This window comes from Aptenodytes patagonicus, chromosome 9, assembly GCF_965638725.1.
Source record: "Aptenodytes patagonicus chromosome 9, bAptPat1.pri.cur, whole genome shotgun sequence".
NCBI classification, from domain to species: domain Eukaryota; kingdom Metazoa; phylum Chordata; class Aves; order Sphenisciformes; family Spheniscidae; genus Aptenodytes; species Aptenodytes patagonicus.
Genome location: NC_134957.1, coordinates 12,731,257 through 12,748,160, shown reverse-complemented (window position 1 = coordinate 12,748,160; position 16,904 = coordinate 12,731,257). Strand labels below are relative to the sequence as shown.

The window sequence follows — 16,904 nt, the reverse complement described above, 5'->3', positions numbered from 1 at the left end:
TTACAGACTTTCCACACCAAATGCTGTCACTACCACTGAAGAACCATCTTACATCAGTTCAGCCTGACACTTCAGTAGCCTCCAACTTTTTTATTTGAACCAGACAGAGGTGAGAAAAGTGACATGCACACACAGTCTGTCTTTCATGTAGCAGTAAAACTACAGCATATTCCTTGGCTTTTATATTTTGTGCTATGTGGGTTAAAAACGTTTTTCTGCCTAACTGGGATATTGGGAGTCTTAGGAGATGAACAATGCAGATATGTAAAGCTGCTCTGATGAACAGCTCTAGGGCTGTGGGAATATGTTTTGAGTAATCAAAAGGACTTCTACTAATGGGTTTTACACTCTTCTTACATTTTGCTTTCAGTGGCAGTCCCTCGAAGGCAAGTTTACCGGCAGGAATAATCTCAGAAATGGTGAGTGTTATGTAGATGTTAGTCAAGGAGGAAGATGGGTCCAGGTGAGATGGCAAACATCTTCCAGACTGGCTATAAACAACAATCTGCTTTTAATCAGTCAATTAATTAAGAAGTATTGGAATTATTCTACTAATCAATAGAATGGAATTCATGGAATAAATGCTTTGTTAAAATGATGATATCTTTCTTTTAGAGAGATATCTCGGAGCCCCTCGCTAGCCACGGTGCACTACGGTGGACTAGCTCCAGCAGCGTTGGAAAGTGGCTGTGTCAGGGAAAGACTGCACCAGCCAAGGGTGAAAAGGAAGGAGGAGGGCAACCGGATGCAATTATCCAACATGGGCTTTGGCACAAACATGAGAATCAACATCTCCTCCAGTTCCTGTGAAAGTATACTGGCTTAATGGATGACAGCAGGACTTCATGTCCTCTACCGGATACCAAATCCAGAAAACAGTGCTATCAAGCACAGCTATAAGGCAGGTACACAGATTGCTCAGAAACCCAAATCCAATTTGACTCTGGGCTGACACTGGGCGGAACTCATCTTCATTGCTGTCTTCATCACACCACCCAAAGCTCCCTCCACCGCTCTGTGTCAGAGCTTCCTGTCTCTGAAGGAAGATAATAAGGATCTTGTGGGGCCATAGGTGAATGCACAAGTATGTTCAACATGCAGCAAGAAGTTCACAGCTCTATCACACTGGAGGAAGGAACTGGTCTCTAATAGTCTAAAATATCATTGCTTTCAAAAAAAATGCATGAGAAATCAAAATGGATGAAAGTTAGGTGGAAGGATGCCCACTGCTGAATGGATGTTACAGAGCCAGTTCTTAATTAAACAGTCCACAGGATCCTTGTTCATTCCTTTTTCTTGTTTGATAGAGGATGGATTTGCTCTGAGGATGACGCAGGATTATATACCCGAGGATAATGCTGACAGTGGGGTCCCTGCCTGATTTGCTGAAGAAGCTGATAGCCATGCAGTGAGCGAGGGGGAGGCCTCCAGGAAAGGAAAGAAGATGTTTGTGTAGCTGAGTCCTGTTGTCCAGGACTGGATGTGTCACAGGGGTTCCTACATGCTCCTTCCTATGTAAGTCAGTCACCTAAACCTCACAGGTTTTTATGAACTCTGTGTGTCTCTCTCTTGGGGCACTGGGGCTGAGCACTCACAGCTGTGGCTGAAATCAATAGGAGCTGTGCTTCGAACATTCAGTGTGCTGACTACAATGCTGCTAAGTATTCTGGAAAATCAGGTGTTTTGGCTGGGCACCCCACAGCAGGGGATACCTTTGACTCCTCGGAGGGCAGGTGTGAGCAGGTTCATGCTGTACTGGTGTGCTTAACAACAGTTATAAAAACAACTAATTCTGTGTTGTGAGCAGGTCTGAATACAGAGCAGCCAAGAAAGCATGAGTCCAAGACAGTCTTTGCCTGCTCAGTCCCAGGCTTTGCATCAGACATGCACCTCACTCCAGTCTGGCTCAACCTGTCCTAATCACCTGCTGTGACCACCTCAGCTAGTCCCCACTGTCATGCTCCAAGCCTGTCCCCCTCTTGAATGAAGGGAACAAGAAAGATCAGCTCCATGTGTAAATGGCATCTCTTGTGTGCTCTGTAGAGGTGTTCAGGAGAAAGCAACTGTTGAACCTTGCCTCCTGATGCACCCTCACAAGGGGACCAAATATAGATCCAGGGAGAAAGCCCAGTTCTGGCTTTTCTGAAGTTCTGAGTGTCTGACTTTTCAGCCTCAAAGTCCTTTTCACAACATGTATTTCCTATAAAAAGAGCAAAGTAAAAAAAATAGAAATTCCATCATGTGGCAATGTGTTAACATCCACATATGTCCCAAGAAGGACTGGATCCTTTCATTTCCTGCCACTTCAGTTAATGAAATAAGACACAACAGCAGGAGGTTGTCATCCTCCTTCTGGATTAGCCCTAGAGAGGATGTGACCCATGGTCTGGAGCCAGAAGTCACTTAAATGGGGGAGGAAGTGAGGGCTGCACAGCTGCAGCCAGTTTTACTGACCAAGAACATCCTTTTCTTAACACCCTTTTCTCAGGAAGGAAAGTGGGACTACTGGCAGTCCCGGTGGCCTATCCACCTTTTCTTTGGCCCCGGGTGACACTGGGGTTTGCAGACCTCCAGACAGCTCCTGCCTCTCCTTCCTCAATTTACTCCTTTCTCCAATCTGATCCATATTCACCCCTCTGCTTTCAAATCCAGAGCTGCTCCTCTGTCCTGCTGGGGTATAGGGAAGGAAGAGTGATATTTCCTGCTGTAGTAAGGCTCTGTGAAGTGCAGTATTTCAGATTAACCCTGTGTCCAGCTTTGGGCAATTTCTCCTGCAGACAGTGAAGGAGATGGCCCTGGTGGGAGGAGTGCCTTCCTGCTAAGTCTCAATTCCCTGCCCCAAAGTGTGCAAAAGAGTTGGCTCAAGGCATCTCAGAAGCGTAGGGAAAATTGAATCTGGCTGCTCTGAGATTTAAACATTTTTGCTACAGATGTGGAGGGGAAGAGAGCTGGAGAGCTGAGGACTGAACCCTAGAAAGGCAGGTTTGCAGCTCCTACTGCCCCTGGGACAGGCAGCCCAGGACCAGCGCCCGCCCCCCTGCTGGGCTGCCCCCTTCCTAGCCCCATACCCTGGCCCTCCTGCAGCAGCACCACCACTCTGGGATGCTGCACCGGCACAGGAGGTGGTGGGGCCACGGTGCTTGTGCCAGCCAGGTTGCTGGCGGCCCCGGGCACCCGCCTGCTACACATGCACCTGGGCCATCCCTGCTGGAGGTGCTGCCAGCTTTACCCCCCAACATTTTAGGAGAAGAAAAAAACCCAGCACGTATATGCCTCTGCTTGTTCTCAGAAATGTCTAAATGATTTCGCCTAAAATTTCCCCCCTCCTTTTCGAAAAGTCAAAGCAAGCTAGCTGCATGGAAAAAACAAATCCACTGTGGCTGAATCTTATACGCAGTGGAAAACAGGAACATTTTCAGGAAGTCTTAACAATGTGCAATACCACCAGCCTTGACTATGTAAGAAACAAAATTCCCATTCCTTCCAGTACAGGACCACTAAGACCATCTGTTTCCCAGCCACACAGGGCCGGTGGGCCAGGGCTTGGCCCCCCCTCCGCCTCCTGCCGCATTCGTGCCAGCCAACGCAGCCGCTCAGCCTGCCAGCCCCTCCAGTTTCAGAGCCCTGAACTACTGACGATGCTTCACTGCAACACTTTATGCATCAGCAATCATTTATTTTTACAATTCTGGGTTTCAAGTGATGCTGTTACACAGGGAAGGGCTGAGGATTTCATCCCCAGGTCCACTGAATTTGGAGTGGCCTTTGAAGAAGAAACGCTAGGGAACAAGCAAGACATGGGGGCAGGCTGAGTCCCCAAGGGGGTGCAGGTGTGACGGAGCAGAGAGGGGCTCAAGGCAGGAGGGGCAGGGGAGAGAAAGGAGGGAGGCCAAGATATTGCAGCTAAGGAGGGGTTTGGATGTCAAAGGAGAGGGGTCGAGGGTGACAAGAGCTGGAAAGCCAGGTCCATGCCACAGAGCAGATGAGGAGCTGCTTGTTTCGATCCAAGACCCCCTAAGTGCTAATTCTCCTTAGGGAAATTTGAATTAAAAATGGGGCAGAGAAAGCTGCTGGATCCACAGGCATGGAAACATAGGATTTACTGTGTAATCCTGAGGGTTTCCCAGTCATTCCTTTTTCACCAGGCATTTTCAGACACTGTACATACCACCCAGGAGAAACACTAGGAACCCTGCACTCTAGGTGGGCTGGGGGCAAGGAGCAGAGAATGCCCTCACCTTGCTTTTGGCTAACAAGATCTGTAAATGACACTGGGAAACCATAAAGGGTCCCCTTTCCACCTGCTCCTGGGAAGCAGAGCCATGTGCTTGAAACTCTTGCAAAGTTTTGGGCTGGAAATGTTGCACCAACAGAGAGAAGCTGAGTCACTGAGCACAAGTGGGATCCTCCTGCCATTCCTTCATTGCCTTCTCTACCCTGGGGCGATACAGTCTTCCTTTGCTTTCTTTTTTTTCTTTCTTTTTTTTTTCTCCTATAGAACTAATGCTTCTGAAAGTGAGTGCCTACGAGCACTTACAAGAACCAGGGTGCTGCTCTGAAAGCTCCCTCTCTCCCCCACCCGTGGCCCTGCAATGCTTCCCAAACCTGATCTGCAGCATCCCCTGCTCATCCAGTCCTAAATCATGAGCATCCTGCTTGCCTTACTGTGGTCTGGCTTGCAACATACCCACCGAATATTGCCCCCCATACTGTCCATCCCCCAGGCCAGGGCCAGCTGGATGATACCCACCTGCGATTTGATCTCCCTGTGAGATACGCTGCCCTCCTCCCCAAAAGCTGAGCAGGCTCCCCAGCACACCCTGCCAAAAGACTCCACTCTGCATCGTTGCTGATCTTCCAGTACCAGGACAGAGATCTTTCTCTTCAGCAGACCAAGAGCCCTGGCTGGATTTTCCTCCTACCCTGCAGATCCCTCCTCCAAGGCTGTTCCAGTTCCCTGCCACAATCCTGGCCAAACCCCTTAGACCTGCTTTGCAGTGACCCCCTGCCCTTTCAGTCCCAGGCCATCTCCTTGCTCAGCCCATGAAAATTGGGTTTATGGTCCCTACATGTCCCACCCTCCACTGTCCCACATCTCTCCAACCTGGTATGCTATGCTGGGGCTTGGGGGACTGTGGCTGAGAAGTAAGAAGGGACTGTCCAGGGCTCCCCAGGCTGGAAGGTTTTATCACCTGCGCCCCAAGGACTGATGTACCTGCTGGCCCTTCAACGCCACCCCCTCCACTCTACCTCACCTGGTGCCTGACCCCCTTGGGCTGCCCCCACTGAGCCAGAATGGCTTTCTGGAGGAGCTGCTCCCACATTTTTCCATCATTCCTACATGGCTCCAACTTTCTACCTTTCTCCCGTGTGTCCCCCCGTTCAGCCCAGCTCCCCAGATCAGCACATCACACTCATTGCTACAGCACCACCCCTGAGAGCCGACCTGCTCATCAGCCTAATGGGTTTCCAAGGGGGTGGGGGAGACGGGAGGAGAGTGAGTGGCTGACGCTTCTCAGCCACTCAGCTTGGCCCAGAGCTAACGAGGCATCTCAAAATTAAAAAGTGAACTGCAATCCCCAGCAGGCCTGTCCTCCTTTTGGCATTAGTCGGAGTTCTCTTTCTCTCTCAAAAAAGAGGACTAGGGAGCCGTGAGTTGCGTTTGGAGCCATTGAAGCACCACATCCCGGGGACGGTGGGGGTGCTGGGATGAAGAGGGCAGCCTGGGGCTGCTGTGCCATGGAAGCACTGGCTTTCTTAGAAAGGTTGAGAAGTGCAAGATCTGCCTCATGATGGCAAGGAGCGCAAATGGTACATAGGAACACAGTCTTCCAGTGCCTCTACACCCAAAGGTCCCCAGTTCCCTCCTGTTCTGTGGACAGCAACTGTGGGTGCACAGAGGAATCCCAGGATGCAGAGGTGGTACCATGCCCACAGGGCTGAGCGGGTGGGGGACAGTGCAGGGGTGATTGCCAGCAGGCACTGATGTGGGGGGAGGATGGCAAGAAAACGACGGTCCTGTAGGAGGAAGAGATGGGGAAAGTGAGCAGGGAAAGAGCAGAGAAGGGAGAAAGGGAGGGCAGCCTGGTTTATCACTTTTGTGCATTGCATTTCTCACATGGGAATCTGTCTAGGTAGGGTCTTTCTCTGTCTGCACCTCCAGGGTGCTCAGCACCTGCTGCTCTGATCTTCCTGCCCCCAATGCCCTCATCTTTGAGCTGCAGAGGACTGAGGGCTCTGGCTTGTAGAGGTGCTCTCTGGAGCAGCTCAGCCTGGCTCACAGGAAACTGAGTGGTGGCTGCTTTGCTCCAGTCCTGTCCACTCCTCCTGCAGGCAGCTGTCTGTACAGCCAGGCCGCTCGGTCACTGCTGGGCTAGCCCTGAGACAGCCCCATGCTGTTTCTCCAGGGCAGATGGCTCTAAACAGGACCTGCCACCCCTCCGAGATGCTGTCTCAGCCATTTGCAACGCACCCTGACTGGTCTTCCCGGGGCAAGAGCACAAGTGGGAGAAGGGTGATCGCCTTCTGCAGCAGAGATGGCTTACACCCATCTTGCCCAGCTGGAAGGCAGCCGAGGAGTGGCAGGATGGTCCAAGTAGAGCATGAGGGGGGTTGTGGGGCAGTCTCCTGGAGAACAGCCCAGTCCTCAGGGTGCTGGGACTGGGGTTCAGTCCAGTCCCACGCATTCCTGAGAGATAGCAGGTCTGCATACACACAGCTTCCAGGACTTTGCCCAAAGTGTGCCTTTTCCAGCTGTACACAATTTATTGGGGGGAACTTCGCCCTTTCCACAGCAGGGCTGTGAATGAACTAGAAGCCACAAAGGGATAGATGCATCCTGGTGTGATCCCACTGGATTTCTCCTAGGAATGGATTTGGCCCAAAATCTCAGAGAACTGGTGAGCTCTGGGGACAGCAGTGGTGCGAGGAAATTTCCACCCCTTTCCCCTGGGCTTGTAATGCTAATGATCTCCAGCTTTCAGACTCACCTCTCAGCCTACCCTTCCCTCATCTGTAAATGCTGCAGGGGAAATTTTGTCCAGATAAGCTTATCCTCAGGGGGAGGGGGCCAGACATGCTGAGAGTTAGGGCATCCCTGCACACTGAGCACCAAAGGCACCATCACTGGTGCTGCCAGCCAGGACATTGCACTCACGAGCAGAGGGAAGGACAAGAAAGGGTGAAAGGCAACAGTGAGATTGCAGGAAAGAGAGTTACCGTCGTCTTTCTATTTCTCTGCTTAAGTGAGGGAAAATGCAGTTTGTACTTTGGGAATTCAGAGTAAAATCAAATGCAATGCAATGGTTGCCCAAAAACATCCATTTTACAGCCAGGAAGGATTCAGTGCCTGCTGAGCCCAGCCTGTGCACCATACAGACCTGGCAGGGTCAGCAGCACCGCCTGCACCAAACCCCATGCTGCCTTGCCCAGGCTGAAGGAAGGGGTGGTCTGTGTCCTGGGAGGGTGCAGGTAGGATGCCCTGCGGACCTGGCATTAGAGTACACAGGCTGTGAAATGGACCTGGACTGCTGGACCTCCAGCCCCACAGCTTCCCCCTGCACCCCTCTGCTCTGTGCCTCCGTGGAGCCAGATCACCTACTGTTTTACTGTATCATAATCATCTCAATGGCTTACAAGATGGTTTTCTTGCAGTTTTTATGTCATATCTGCAGTTCTCCTCCTCATAAAATGTGACTGCACCAATTCCTGTGATTGTGGCTGGTCAGCTAATAGGGACATCTTATGTTTTCCAGACAGAGCCTTTAAATCAAATCCCATGTCCAAAGTAGAGAAGGGAGAGGAGGAACCCCTATTCCCTTGCAGAGCGCTGCAAGCCTCCCCAAAGCATTCCCCACTGCACTGAAGTGACCTCCCAGATGCCCCCTGTGCACTATGGAGGGATGAGCATCTCCCCCACCCCACAGTCCTCCATGAGGCACTTGGTGCTGCTGCCTGAAAGCCCCTGCTCCACCCTGGGGGAGAACATGGTGGTGAGGGCAGTGGGGACGGTGTGCGTGGGGAGGGAAGGCAGTCTCTGCCAAAGGGTAAGGGACAGTGAGTGGATGGGGGCAGGTTTGGGTGAGGTGCAGGGAAACCAGGGGTTTCAGGGAGAGATGGGTTTGTTCATGGGGTCATGGGAAACTGAAATACACTGAGACAACTTCAAAACCTGATGAAACCAGTGGAGATATTCCATCACCCCCAGCTTCAAGGAACTCTGGATCAGGCCCTTTGGGAGAAAACTCCTCCCTTGTATTACCATGGACTTGGCCCTGGCATCTCTCGCCCTCAAGAGCACAAGCATGAATCTGCCTTCCCAGCTGGAGGAGGACATCTCAATGCGGTTCCCATCCTCCTGCAGGCTGAAGATCCCTCAATCCCACACATCTTGTGAGGAGGAAATAGCATTGCCCAGAAAAGACCAAAACCAGCCATGCTCGGCAGGCTGAAGCCAGAAGTCCTCCAAATTCCGCCCCCCCCCGTGTGGTCAGCTGTGGTTCTCCACTGCCTGCTCCTCTCCAACAAATGGATCTCAACTGTACCCTGGAGTACAACAGTACCCAAGGATTGTTTCATGTTTCATCTCCACCAGGATGACAAAGAGAAGGCTCTTCCTGTTCTCCTTTTTGCTCACAGGACACAAGAGAGGAATTGCAGATCCTTGCATCTCCTACTCAATAAGCAATGAGGCCACCAGCTCCCCACGGAATATTTTATCCCATATTGTTGCTGAGAGGGCAGCCTGGCAGACCAACCAACAGCCCTGCCAACAGACACCCCAACCCTCTGCAGGGAAAAGAGCTAAAAAATCTGGCATTGGGAACAGAAGTGGAGGAGGGTGACCTGTTGTCTGCGATGGAGGAAAGTTTGGAGTAGAGGAAAAGCAGAGTGTGTCTGCCCCAGCAAAATGTCCCCAGAAACATCACACCATGGACAACCCCCAGCTGTCTGCAGAAATTGGTTATGGCAGGAGGAGAGGAGCTGGTGAGAGGAGGAGGAAACCAGGAGGCAAGAAAGAAGCGTGAGGGAGAAGGGAAGAAGGAGTTGGGGCTAGCAAACAGTGGGGGGAGGAGAAGTCAGATGGGAGCATTTCACGTGGTCAGTGCGTGTTGCGAGCAGCCGAGCCGGCAGCACAGACACGCAATGGCCCCCGTGTTCTGCTCCCCGCAACCGGCCATCACCATACCTCCAAAGTCAGGCCTGAGGCGGACGTCATAGCCCTTCAGCAGTTTGTCCACAATCTCTTTCACCACAGAAATATTCCCAGTGGATGGGCTGAAAGACAAAAGAAGAGAGTCCTCGTCATCCCGTGTGTCACCGACCCCGTGGTAGGGTGTCCCAGCTGGGCAGCGCTGTCAAAGCATCCCTCATGTCCCACAGCACCAAAGCGCCTGTGTGTGCTACAGACACTCCAGCCATGGGCAGAGCCTCCCCATTTCCTTTCTCACTCATATTTTCTGTCCCTGGCACAGCTCTTGGCCCCCAGCCTGCACATGAGCCCCACGGGGCTGCCAGGGGTCCTAAGTCATCCTTGGGGGTGGCACAGGAGTCTCAGCGGGTATTTTGGCTCCTCTTCTGCAGCTCACCCTGACTCCTGGGTACTTAAAACTCCATCAGCCCACACTCCTGCCTGGTGCGTGCCTCCATCCCAGCGGTCCTGTCGGGCTGATACCCCCCCTCAACACGGGCACCGCTCACCATGCACACCCTCTCCCTGGCCACCGACGTGCACACTCAGGGTGCCTTGCTGTGCCCTGCCCATAGGTGGGTGCACACCCACACGCACACAGGCAGAAATTATCCTTTCTGTTCCACCAAGGCATGCACGGGGCGGCTGCAGCCTCTCTCTTGCAGGGCTCGCTCCCCTTCCCCTGCCACACTGGGCACTTGCTCCCAGTCTCACACCGCACAGCACGGACTTGTCACACACTCAGGTCCACCCTACACAAGCCCCCCCCCCAGCTGGCGCCCTGCACTGTCACACATCCCAGTGCAACCTCTGCTCCTCAGTGCACCCAGGTATTTCTTCATATTATTGAGTAAAGGAAAAAACAAGGCTCCTTTTGTCCTATGGCCTCAACATATGGGTGATCTTTGGCATGTAAAAATTAATTTTCTGTCACTCAGCATCACCGTGACTTCTTAGCAACGCAAATCAAGAGACAGAGACAGGGAAGGAGAGTCCATCTTTTGCTCTCTGTGCCAGGGCAGCAATCCTTTCCCTCTCAACCCTCTGACTTGCATGCAGCGGGGACAGCCATCCTCCCTAACACTGATCCAGCTCCTCCAGCCATTTCAGCAAGAAGGGCTGAAATTATTCCCTCTAATAACAGCCCAAGAGCCAAAGCAAAACTGAAGGTGGGAAACCAGAAAGCAGAGGATGCTAAAAATATTGAACCTATTCAGTGCTGCGGGGTATATAGGTTTTCTGCCTGAAAACCCAGCCTCTGTGCCACCCTCGTACCCTGCTTTGCATGAGAATAGACACCCTGCCGGTGACAACTGCTGCTCTTTGCAGTCACCCACCACACCAGCATGTCTCCCTGTCAACACTGCCTCCCACATCCATCCAAGTCAAGCTGGAAAGCAGCACCATAGCACTACCTCTGCCAGCCAGCCCCGTGCCTCACTGGACACCGGGGTTTGTGCTGACATGTCCGTGTGTCTACACACACATACACACAGAGAGACATGCATGCTGTCCTGACTGTATGGGGGATGTATGGACTCCCTGCCTGTGCACACAGACATGCAGACACATGAAAGCACTGGAGCTCAAGGGTACAGCTGTGAAACATGCCCAAACATGTGTGTGCATGTGTGTGACCACATCCAAGTCTGTGTGGAGGTGACTGTGGGTGCAGATCTTGCTCCATCGGGTTATGACAAGACACTGGGCTGTGGACACATTTTATCCAGGAGCACAGAAACAGGCATTTGTGGGTGCCTGAGACTGGGTTCCCAGGTGCCCAGACTCTCTGTATAGGTGTGGGTGGGGGCATGTGGGACCACTGGGGAGTCTGGGCATGCGTTAAGGCTCTGGATTTACAGGCTGTGTATGTGCAGGGATTTCTTAACTGAACAGGGATGTGTGAATGTGAGACAGCATACTTCCCAGGCCCAGCTTTGGTGCATGGACAAACTGTTCAGCACTTGTGCTGCGAGGGTAAGTGTCTGAGCTGCATTCCTGAGCATGCACCTTACAAGGGTACAGCTCTTCATTGCATTGCTTTATTCACTGTAAAAAGGCCAGAGAGGTGCGCACAGGTGGACATTTTCACAACACTGTGCCTAGGCTTGCAAAGTCCACTTGCACCTGTGAATTTCTACGCAGGTATGTGAGGTTTTGCAACATGCTTATGTATATATGCTCTCTGTGGATTGATAGTGTGCATCAGCATTTGTTCATCTCTAGGCAGTCATTCCTAGGTACATAGATTTCCATATTCATAGATTTCCATATTTGTAATAGAGACACTATGTATTTCTCAAGGGATTTAGACACTCTTGTTTAGCTTCACACAGGACATAAACTCAGGAAGCAGTGTTACGTCCTTAATATAGGCAAGGAAATTGAGGCAGAGACAGTAACCAATGTGCCTGGGGCCCTGCAGAAAGTGGTAGAGTGGGAAGAGGGATATAGGGGCTCTTTCCTCCTCATCAGCTACAAGTTGGCCCAGTGAGGGCATAAACTGGCATCATGATTAAAGGCAAGGTCTCTTGCCTCTCAGTGTTCCTATTGATCCAAAAAGCCACGTCCCTCCTGCTGAACAGGCAATGTGTGCATTTGCCCAGCTGTGGGCGAGCAGCTGCATGTACGTGTTATTCCTGGCAAATGTGGGTCTGCATCTGCTTAGGGAGCACGTACATCCAGCCTGTGAACTGAATTTTTGAATACTGTGTCCCTGACTCTGTGTGGGTGCGCATGTGTTTTGCATATACCCGTACACTTGCAGCCAAACATCTACATATATGCGCACCATGCTGCTGGCTGGGATGTGTGGGAGTAGCTGAAGGCATGTGCACATGGAAGAGTGTTTTGTCGCCAAGGTGTGCACAGATATACATGCAGACTATAGGTGAATATCAGTCCTGGACATAAGCAGATATAAACACACATGCAAGGGCACATCTAAGAAAAGGCTTTTGATGTGGGCATTGCTCTTTATGCATTTGCTTGGACGCTGCCTCTAAGCATGCCTGTGTATGTGTCCATACACAGTGGAACCATGCATGAATGGTGTGGGTAAGGTGGGCATGAATCTGCGTATGTGCATGTTTATAACTATGGGAACATAAATCTTTGTATATGCAGATCTGCAAGCCTGTGCAGGGACCTGCATGTGTGCGTCGGGAACGCACTGCTCAGTGTGCATGCCTGAGCAAGGAAATGCCACAGCTCTCTCCCCAGCAGACTTTATGCACACCGTCAGCACAGAGGTACAAACCCACCTGCCCGCATGTGTGAGAAGGGAGGGCAAGGAGGAGTAGGCAGCGCTACTCCTGTGTGTGAAGGCAGTGGATAAATGCCTGTGTTGGAGCAAACAGGTGTGCTCTGTACACCTTGTCCAGGCTGGATGGGTGCCTGCACCTCTGGTTGCTTGGATCACTTTGAGTGCTCAAGGCATATACCAGGAATAGCTGCAGCTTGAGTATGCAGGGTATTAGTGCAAACATTGACATGGCTACACGCAGAGCAGGTAAAGCGTGCTGTGCTCTGTAGGTGTGTTGTGATACACGTGTGTGCACCCGGATGGGCATGGGTGAATGCGCACATGCAGGGATGTATCTGAATGGATCGCACCCACAGATGATTATGTTGCATGCCATAAATCTGCGTGGAGGCACAGACGTAGGCATTGCCTCCCATACACCGCAGACCCAGGGCTTTGGTACAGGCGCAGCACGCTTGGATGTGAGTGTGGCTGAGTGTGTACTGTGTGTGTGCAGACACAGGCATGGCCAAGGCAGCCCTGTGCCGGGGTGCGTATGCACACAGCTCGGTGCTATGCACTCCGTCGGCTCCTATGGACACCATGTTCCCCAGCAAAATGCTTCATTTTGCCATTTTCCCCCAGGTCGCGTACAGGGGAGGGGGGACGCGCTGCAAGTGGGCTGCGAGGTGGGCTCCGTCTGCAGAGCGCCTGCTCCACATCTCATGTATGAGCATCCCTCCTCCCCCTAAAATGACACGGACTGGGAAATAACAGCAGGCAGCAGGGGAAGAAATTTGGGGAAAGAACCCCCTCCCCTTTCCCACATACAGATCGATGGAGAAAACCCCAAACAAAACAAACAAATCCTGTATTAGCCCCCCTGTCCCTGCAGCCTGGGATCGCAATCCTTACCTTTGCGCACAGCAGGCGAGACAAAGAGCTGCTAAAGCAGAGACAATTCCACTCAATCTGTCTGCCTGAAATGTCCACATTTCCACAAAGACGAAGGATGAAAAAAAATCTTTGGAGGGGAGGGGAAAGAAGGATGGGTCTTCTGAAATCCCCCTCCAAAAAAAGGGGGGGAGGGAAAAAAGAAACCAACCCCCCACAGTTAACGATTTCCTAGAGAAAAAGAATAATGAAAAAAACTAAAAAATGTGGGGGAAAAATATCCCCCCCCTCCTTCAGTGCCAGTCAAAGAATTCGTTTCTTCTTCCTTTCAGCATCCTCTCAACAAGAGACATCCTCTGGCAATGGAGAAAATCCCGAGAAAGAAAAATAAAATGCCCCAAAATGGGCTCAGCAAAATGTGAAATCGAATCTCACAGGTATGCAGAAGAAGGAGAAGAAGAAAAAACAAAAAAAGAAAAAGAAAAAAAGAACTCAGTGTCCCCTGAGCACTCCACTTGGATTATTTTTCCTCCTGCTCTTTTGCCATCCGGTTCTGCAGATGTTGCATGGCTCCTGCTACCCACCTTCAGAGAAGAGGAGGAGGAGAAAGAGAGAGAGAGAGAGAGAGAGAGTGTGTGAGAGAGAGAGAGTGAGGGGGGAGGTGTGAGTTATCTAGCAATATGATTTTATTCTGGATTTTACCTACTTGCTCCCCCCTCCCTCTTTATTTTCTGAGGGGGAAGGGGAAGCAACCCAACCCCACTGTGCTGTTATTTTATTTTAGGGAAATCTCAGGCTCGTCATTTGGATGGTTTGGGGCTTTTCTGAAAGGGTTAAAAAAAGGAAAAACAAATGCAACCCAGTAAATAAATAAATACATATATGCATGTGTAGAAAAAAAATAAATCCCTGTCTGCAGAAAGAGCTGCTCTCCGAGGGAGGACTGGATGTCTCCCTAGTGCTGTTGCCGCAGCTCCTGTGGAGTTTTGCTGCTCATTGCAAAGTCACAAGAGGAGGGGAGGAGAGAGGGAGTTTGTGGATGGGGAGGGGTACTCTCCGGGCAAATTGGGATCCTGACGTCATGGCTGACAACATTAACCCCTGCTGGCTTGCAGAGGGTATTTTTGGGTTTGTTTTTTTTTTTTTTCCCCAGGGAGGTGGGAGCAGGGGAAAGGATGGAAAAGATGATGGCAGTTTGGCAAGCGGGGGGATGCGCCTGGACAAGACTGGCTCAGCTGCAAGAGCTGATGGGTGCTGTGGTTGCCTGAAATAGTGTGATCAGCAAACACTGAGCTTCTTCCTTCAGCCACAGAGATAAAAAAGAAGATGATTTACTGAGGCTGTCTCCATGCCACGGGGTAGAGTGGCCTGGTGGCCTCCTCCTGGGGCGCTGGGGAAGATCTGAAGCCTCTGGTGAGACTGGAGAATTTCCCAGGCCAGGGAAGCCCAGCTCAGCAGGGATGCTCAGCTTTCCCTGGAGGGTGCTGTGTTATAGGTACAATACAGTTTGTGGGAAAAGGGAGCCTGAAGTTCCAGAAAAGCTGCTGAGGATCAGCTCCTGGTGCTGTAGCTTTGCCTGCTGAAATGGTAACAGCCATTGAAATCTTCACAGTCACAATCACCTGTGCATCAGCTTATGAACTTTGTCTTAAAGAAGTAATATAGTTAAGGAGCTCTACATCTCTAAATCAGGCATGCAGTAATGTATTTCCATGGAGGATTTTTTCCTAGGAAAAAGAAGAGATCCAGCAGCACTTTGAATGCAGAGCAGAAGCCGTGGTTCATGGAGGAAATGTCTGAGCTCTCATGCCAGGACTGTCCCAGCATGGCAGCTCAGAGCAGACCCTCCAAGCAGGTAAGTCTCCCCTCCCCTGGCACTGGCTGACATCAAAGCTGTCTGGGCCAAGAGGGCAGAGCAGATGTGTCACTGCAGTTGGGCAGGACAAGGTCCAAAATGCTTCTGAAGAGGCACAGGGCAATGCACAGTGGCCACTGGCCAGCATCCTCATCCTGCCCTTCCCTGCAGGGGGATCTGCCCCACCCCCAGCTGGGCAAATCCTTGGCTCTGGGGTTCATAATGCTCCCTTCCCTCAGGCCTGGCATGGCTCTTCATGGTTTCCTCATCAGAGGCACACCACAGATCACGTACGCTGCAACCCCTTCTCCCTGGGATGAGCTGCCCTGGCTCCTCTCGGGTGCCGACTGTTGTACAGGTATGGTATTTACCTCATCTGCTGCTGCCAGCACACAGGTCTCCTGGCAGCAGTGTATTTCTGAAGCACTTATTCTGAATTAAGCTGCTGGGTACCGGGGAGGAGCTATTGGGGAGAGGAGAAGCATTTGCCTCTGCCAAGGCTGTGGGCACCAGAGGCCCCATTTAGCCTCTCCTGGGCCCTTCCACTCCTCCCTTTTCTGACCCCTTAGCACTGCTCTCTCCCACCATCTGTGATTGCATGTTACTGGCAAAAAGGTAAGTGAAAAGCAAATGTCAGAGGCATACATGAAGAGGAAAAATTATGCTCACAAATGGTGACATTTGTGCTTGCAAGTTCACCCAGTCGGGAGCAGAAACCGTGTCACATGAATTATCTGACCACTCAGCCACAACGGGAAACTTTGGAAAGCCGATTGCTTAGCAGTGAATGCATTCAAAGAAGGTGTTGTGTGCTCTTGAATAATCTACCTGAAGCCATGTTCATGAATAAAGAACTGCTTTGGAATTAGTCACCCATCTCTGCTGAGTCTCATTAAGGTTGATGCACATTGATACGTGATGATGCTCACTGAGGTGTTTGTTTCTTGCCCTTCAGAAGACGGGCGTCCTTCAGCCCCTCCCAGAATCCCAAATGCTGGGTCTCCCTCCCCTGCTGGGGGCTGTCTGCTCTCCAGTGAGAACCCAGCAATGGGTTTTTCTGAAGTTCTTATTCTGAGTCTGAAAAGAGCTGTGAGAGGCTGCTGGAGATGACATGCTGTGGCTGTAATCACCCTGAAGAGGCCATGGAGGATTGTGTTCATGGCCATTTGCTGTCCTCCACCATTAAATCATTCATTTTCACTCCTCTCTTACTTGTTGCTCTGCACCCTGACCTCCCTTCTTATCCTGTGGCCACCGCTGAGTCCAAGTCACAGTCAGTGTGACAGTGTTGTGCCAAAAGCCTCTACAGATGATGGTCTACAGCTACCAGAGACAGTGCAATTTCCTTTTTTTCTTTTTTTTTCTTTTTCTCCGTTTTTCTTTTTCACCTTTTTTCTTTTTTGTCTCCACGGTGTCTAACAGCTGAGCACTTGCTGAGTCTTCATCTGTGTGCTACCTCCATCTTTGGGTTCATGGTGTGGGAGAGAAGGATCAGTGCTGTCCTGAGGGGTTTGCACGAGTAAAGTAACGAGGCAGTAAATCAGATTGTCTCTACCTTTTAGCAAAAAAAAGGAAGAGAGAGAGGCTGAGGTTTGCCAGCACCAAGGCATGCTTTAGACCTCCTCTCCAAGCATGCAGATGCACTCAGCAAATGGATTCTGGGTAGGTATTTCAGTAGAAAGTATCTAACATTAGGAAATACCATAATTAGAACTAGTGCT

The 16,904-nt window shown here is 51.1% G+C and overlaps 1 protein-coding gene across 2 annotated transcripts in view; it reads right to left on the bottom strand.

The window, feature by feature from the left end:
* Positions 1–14,232, bottom strand: part of LOC143164525 (gamma-aminobutyric acid receptor subunit beta-4) — a 79,738-nt gene extending 65,506 nt beyond the window's left edge. Inside the window, exons 1-2 of one of the 2 annotated variants that reach the window (XM_076347209.1) lie at positions 13,350–14,232; positions 9,188–9,276 (exon numbers count right to left, since the gene is read on the bottom strand). In XM_076347209.1, the coding sequence (XP_076203324.1) occupies positions 9,188–9,276; positions 13,350–13,429 (169 nt within the window). In that variant the 5' untranslated portion in view covers positions 13,430–14,232. The remainder of the gene's footprint in view (positions 1–9,187; positions 9,277–13,349) is intronic. The other variant, XM_076347208.1, reaches the window with a different exon arrangement.
* Between the last annotated feature and the right edge of the window lie 2,672 nt (positions 14,233–16,904).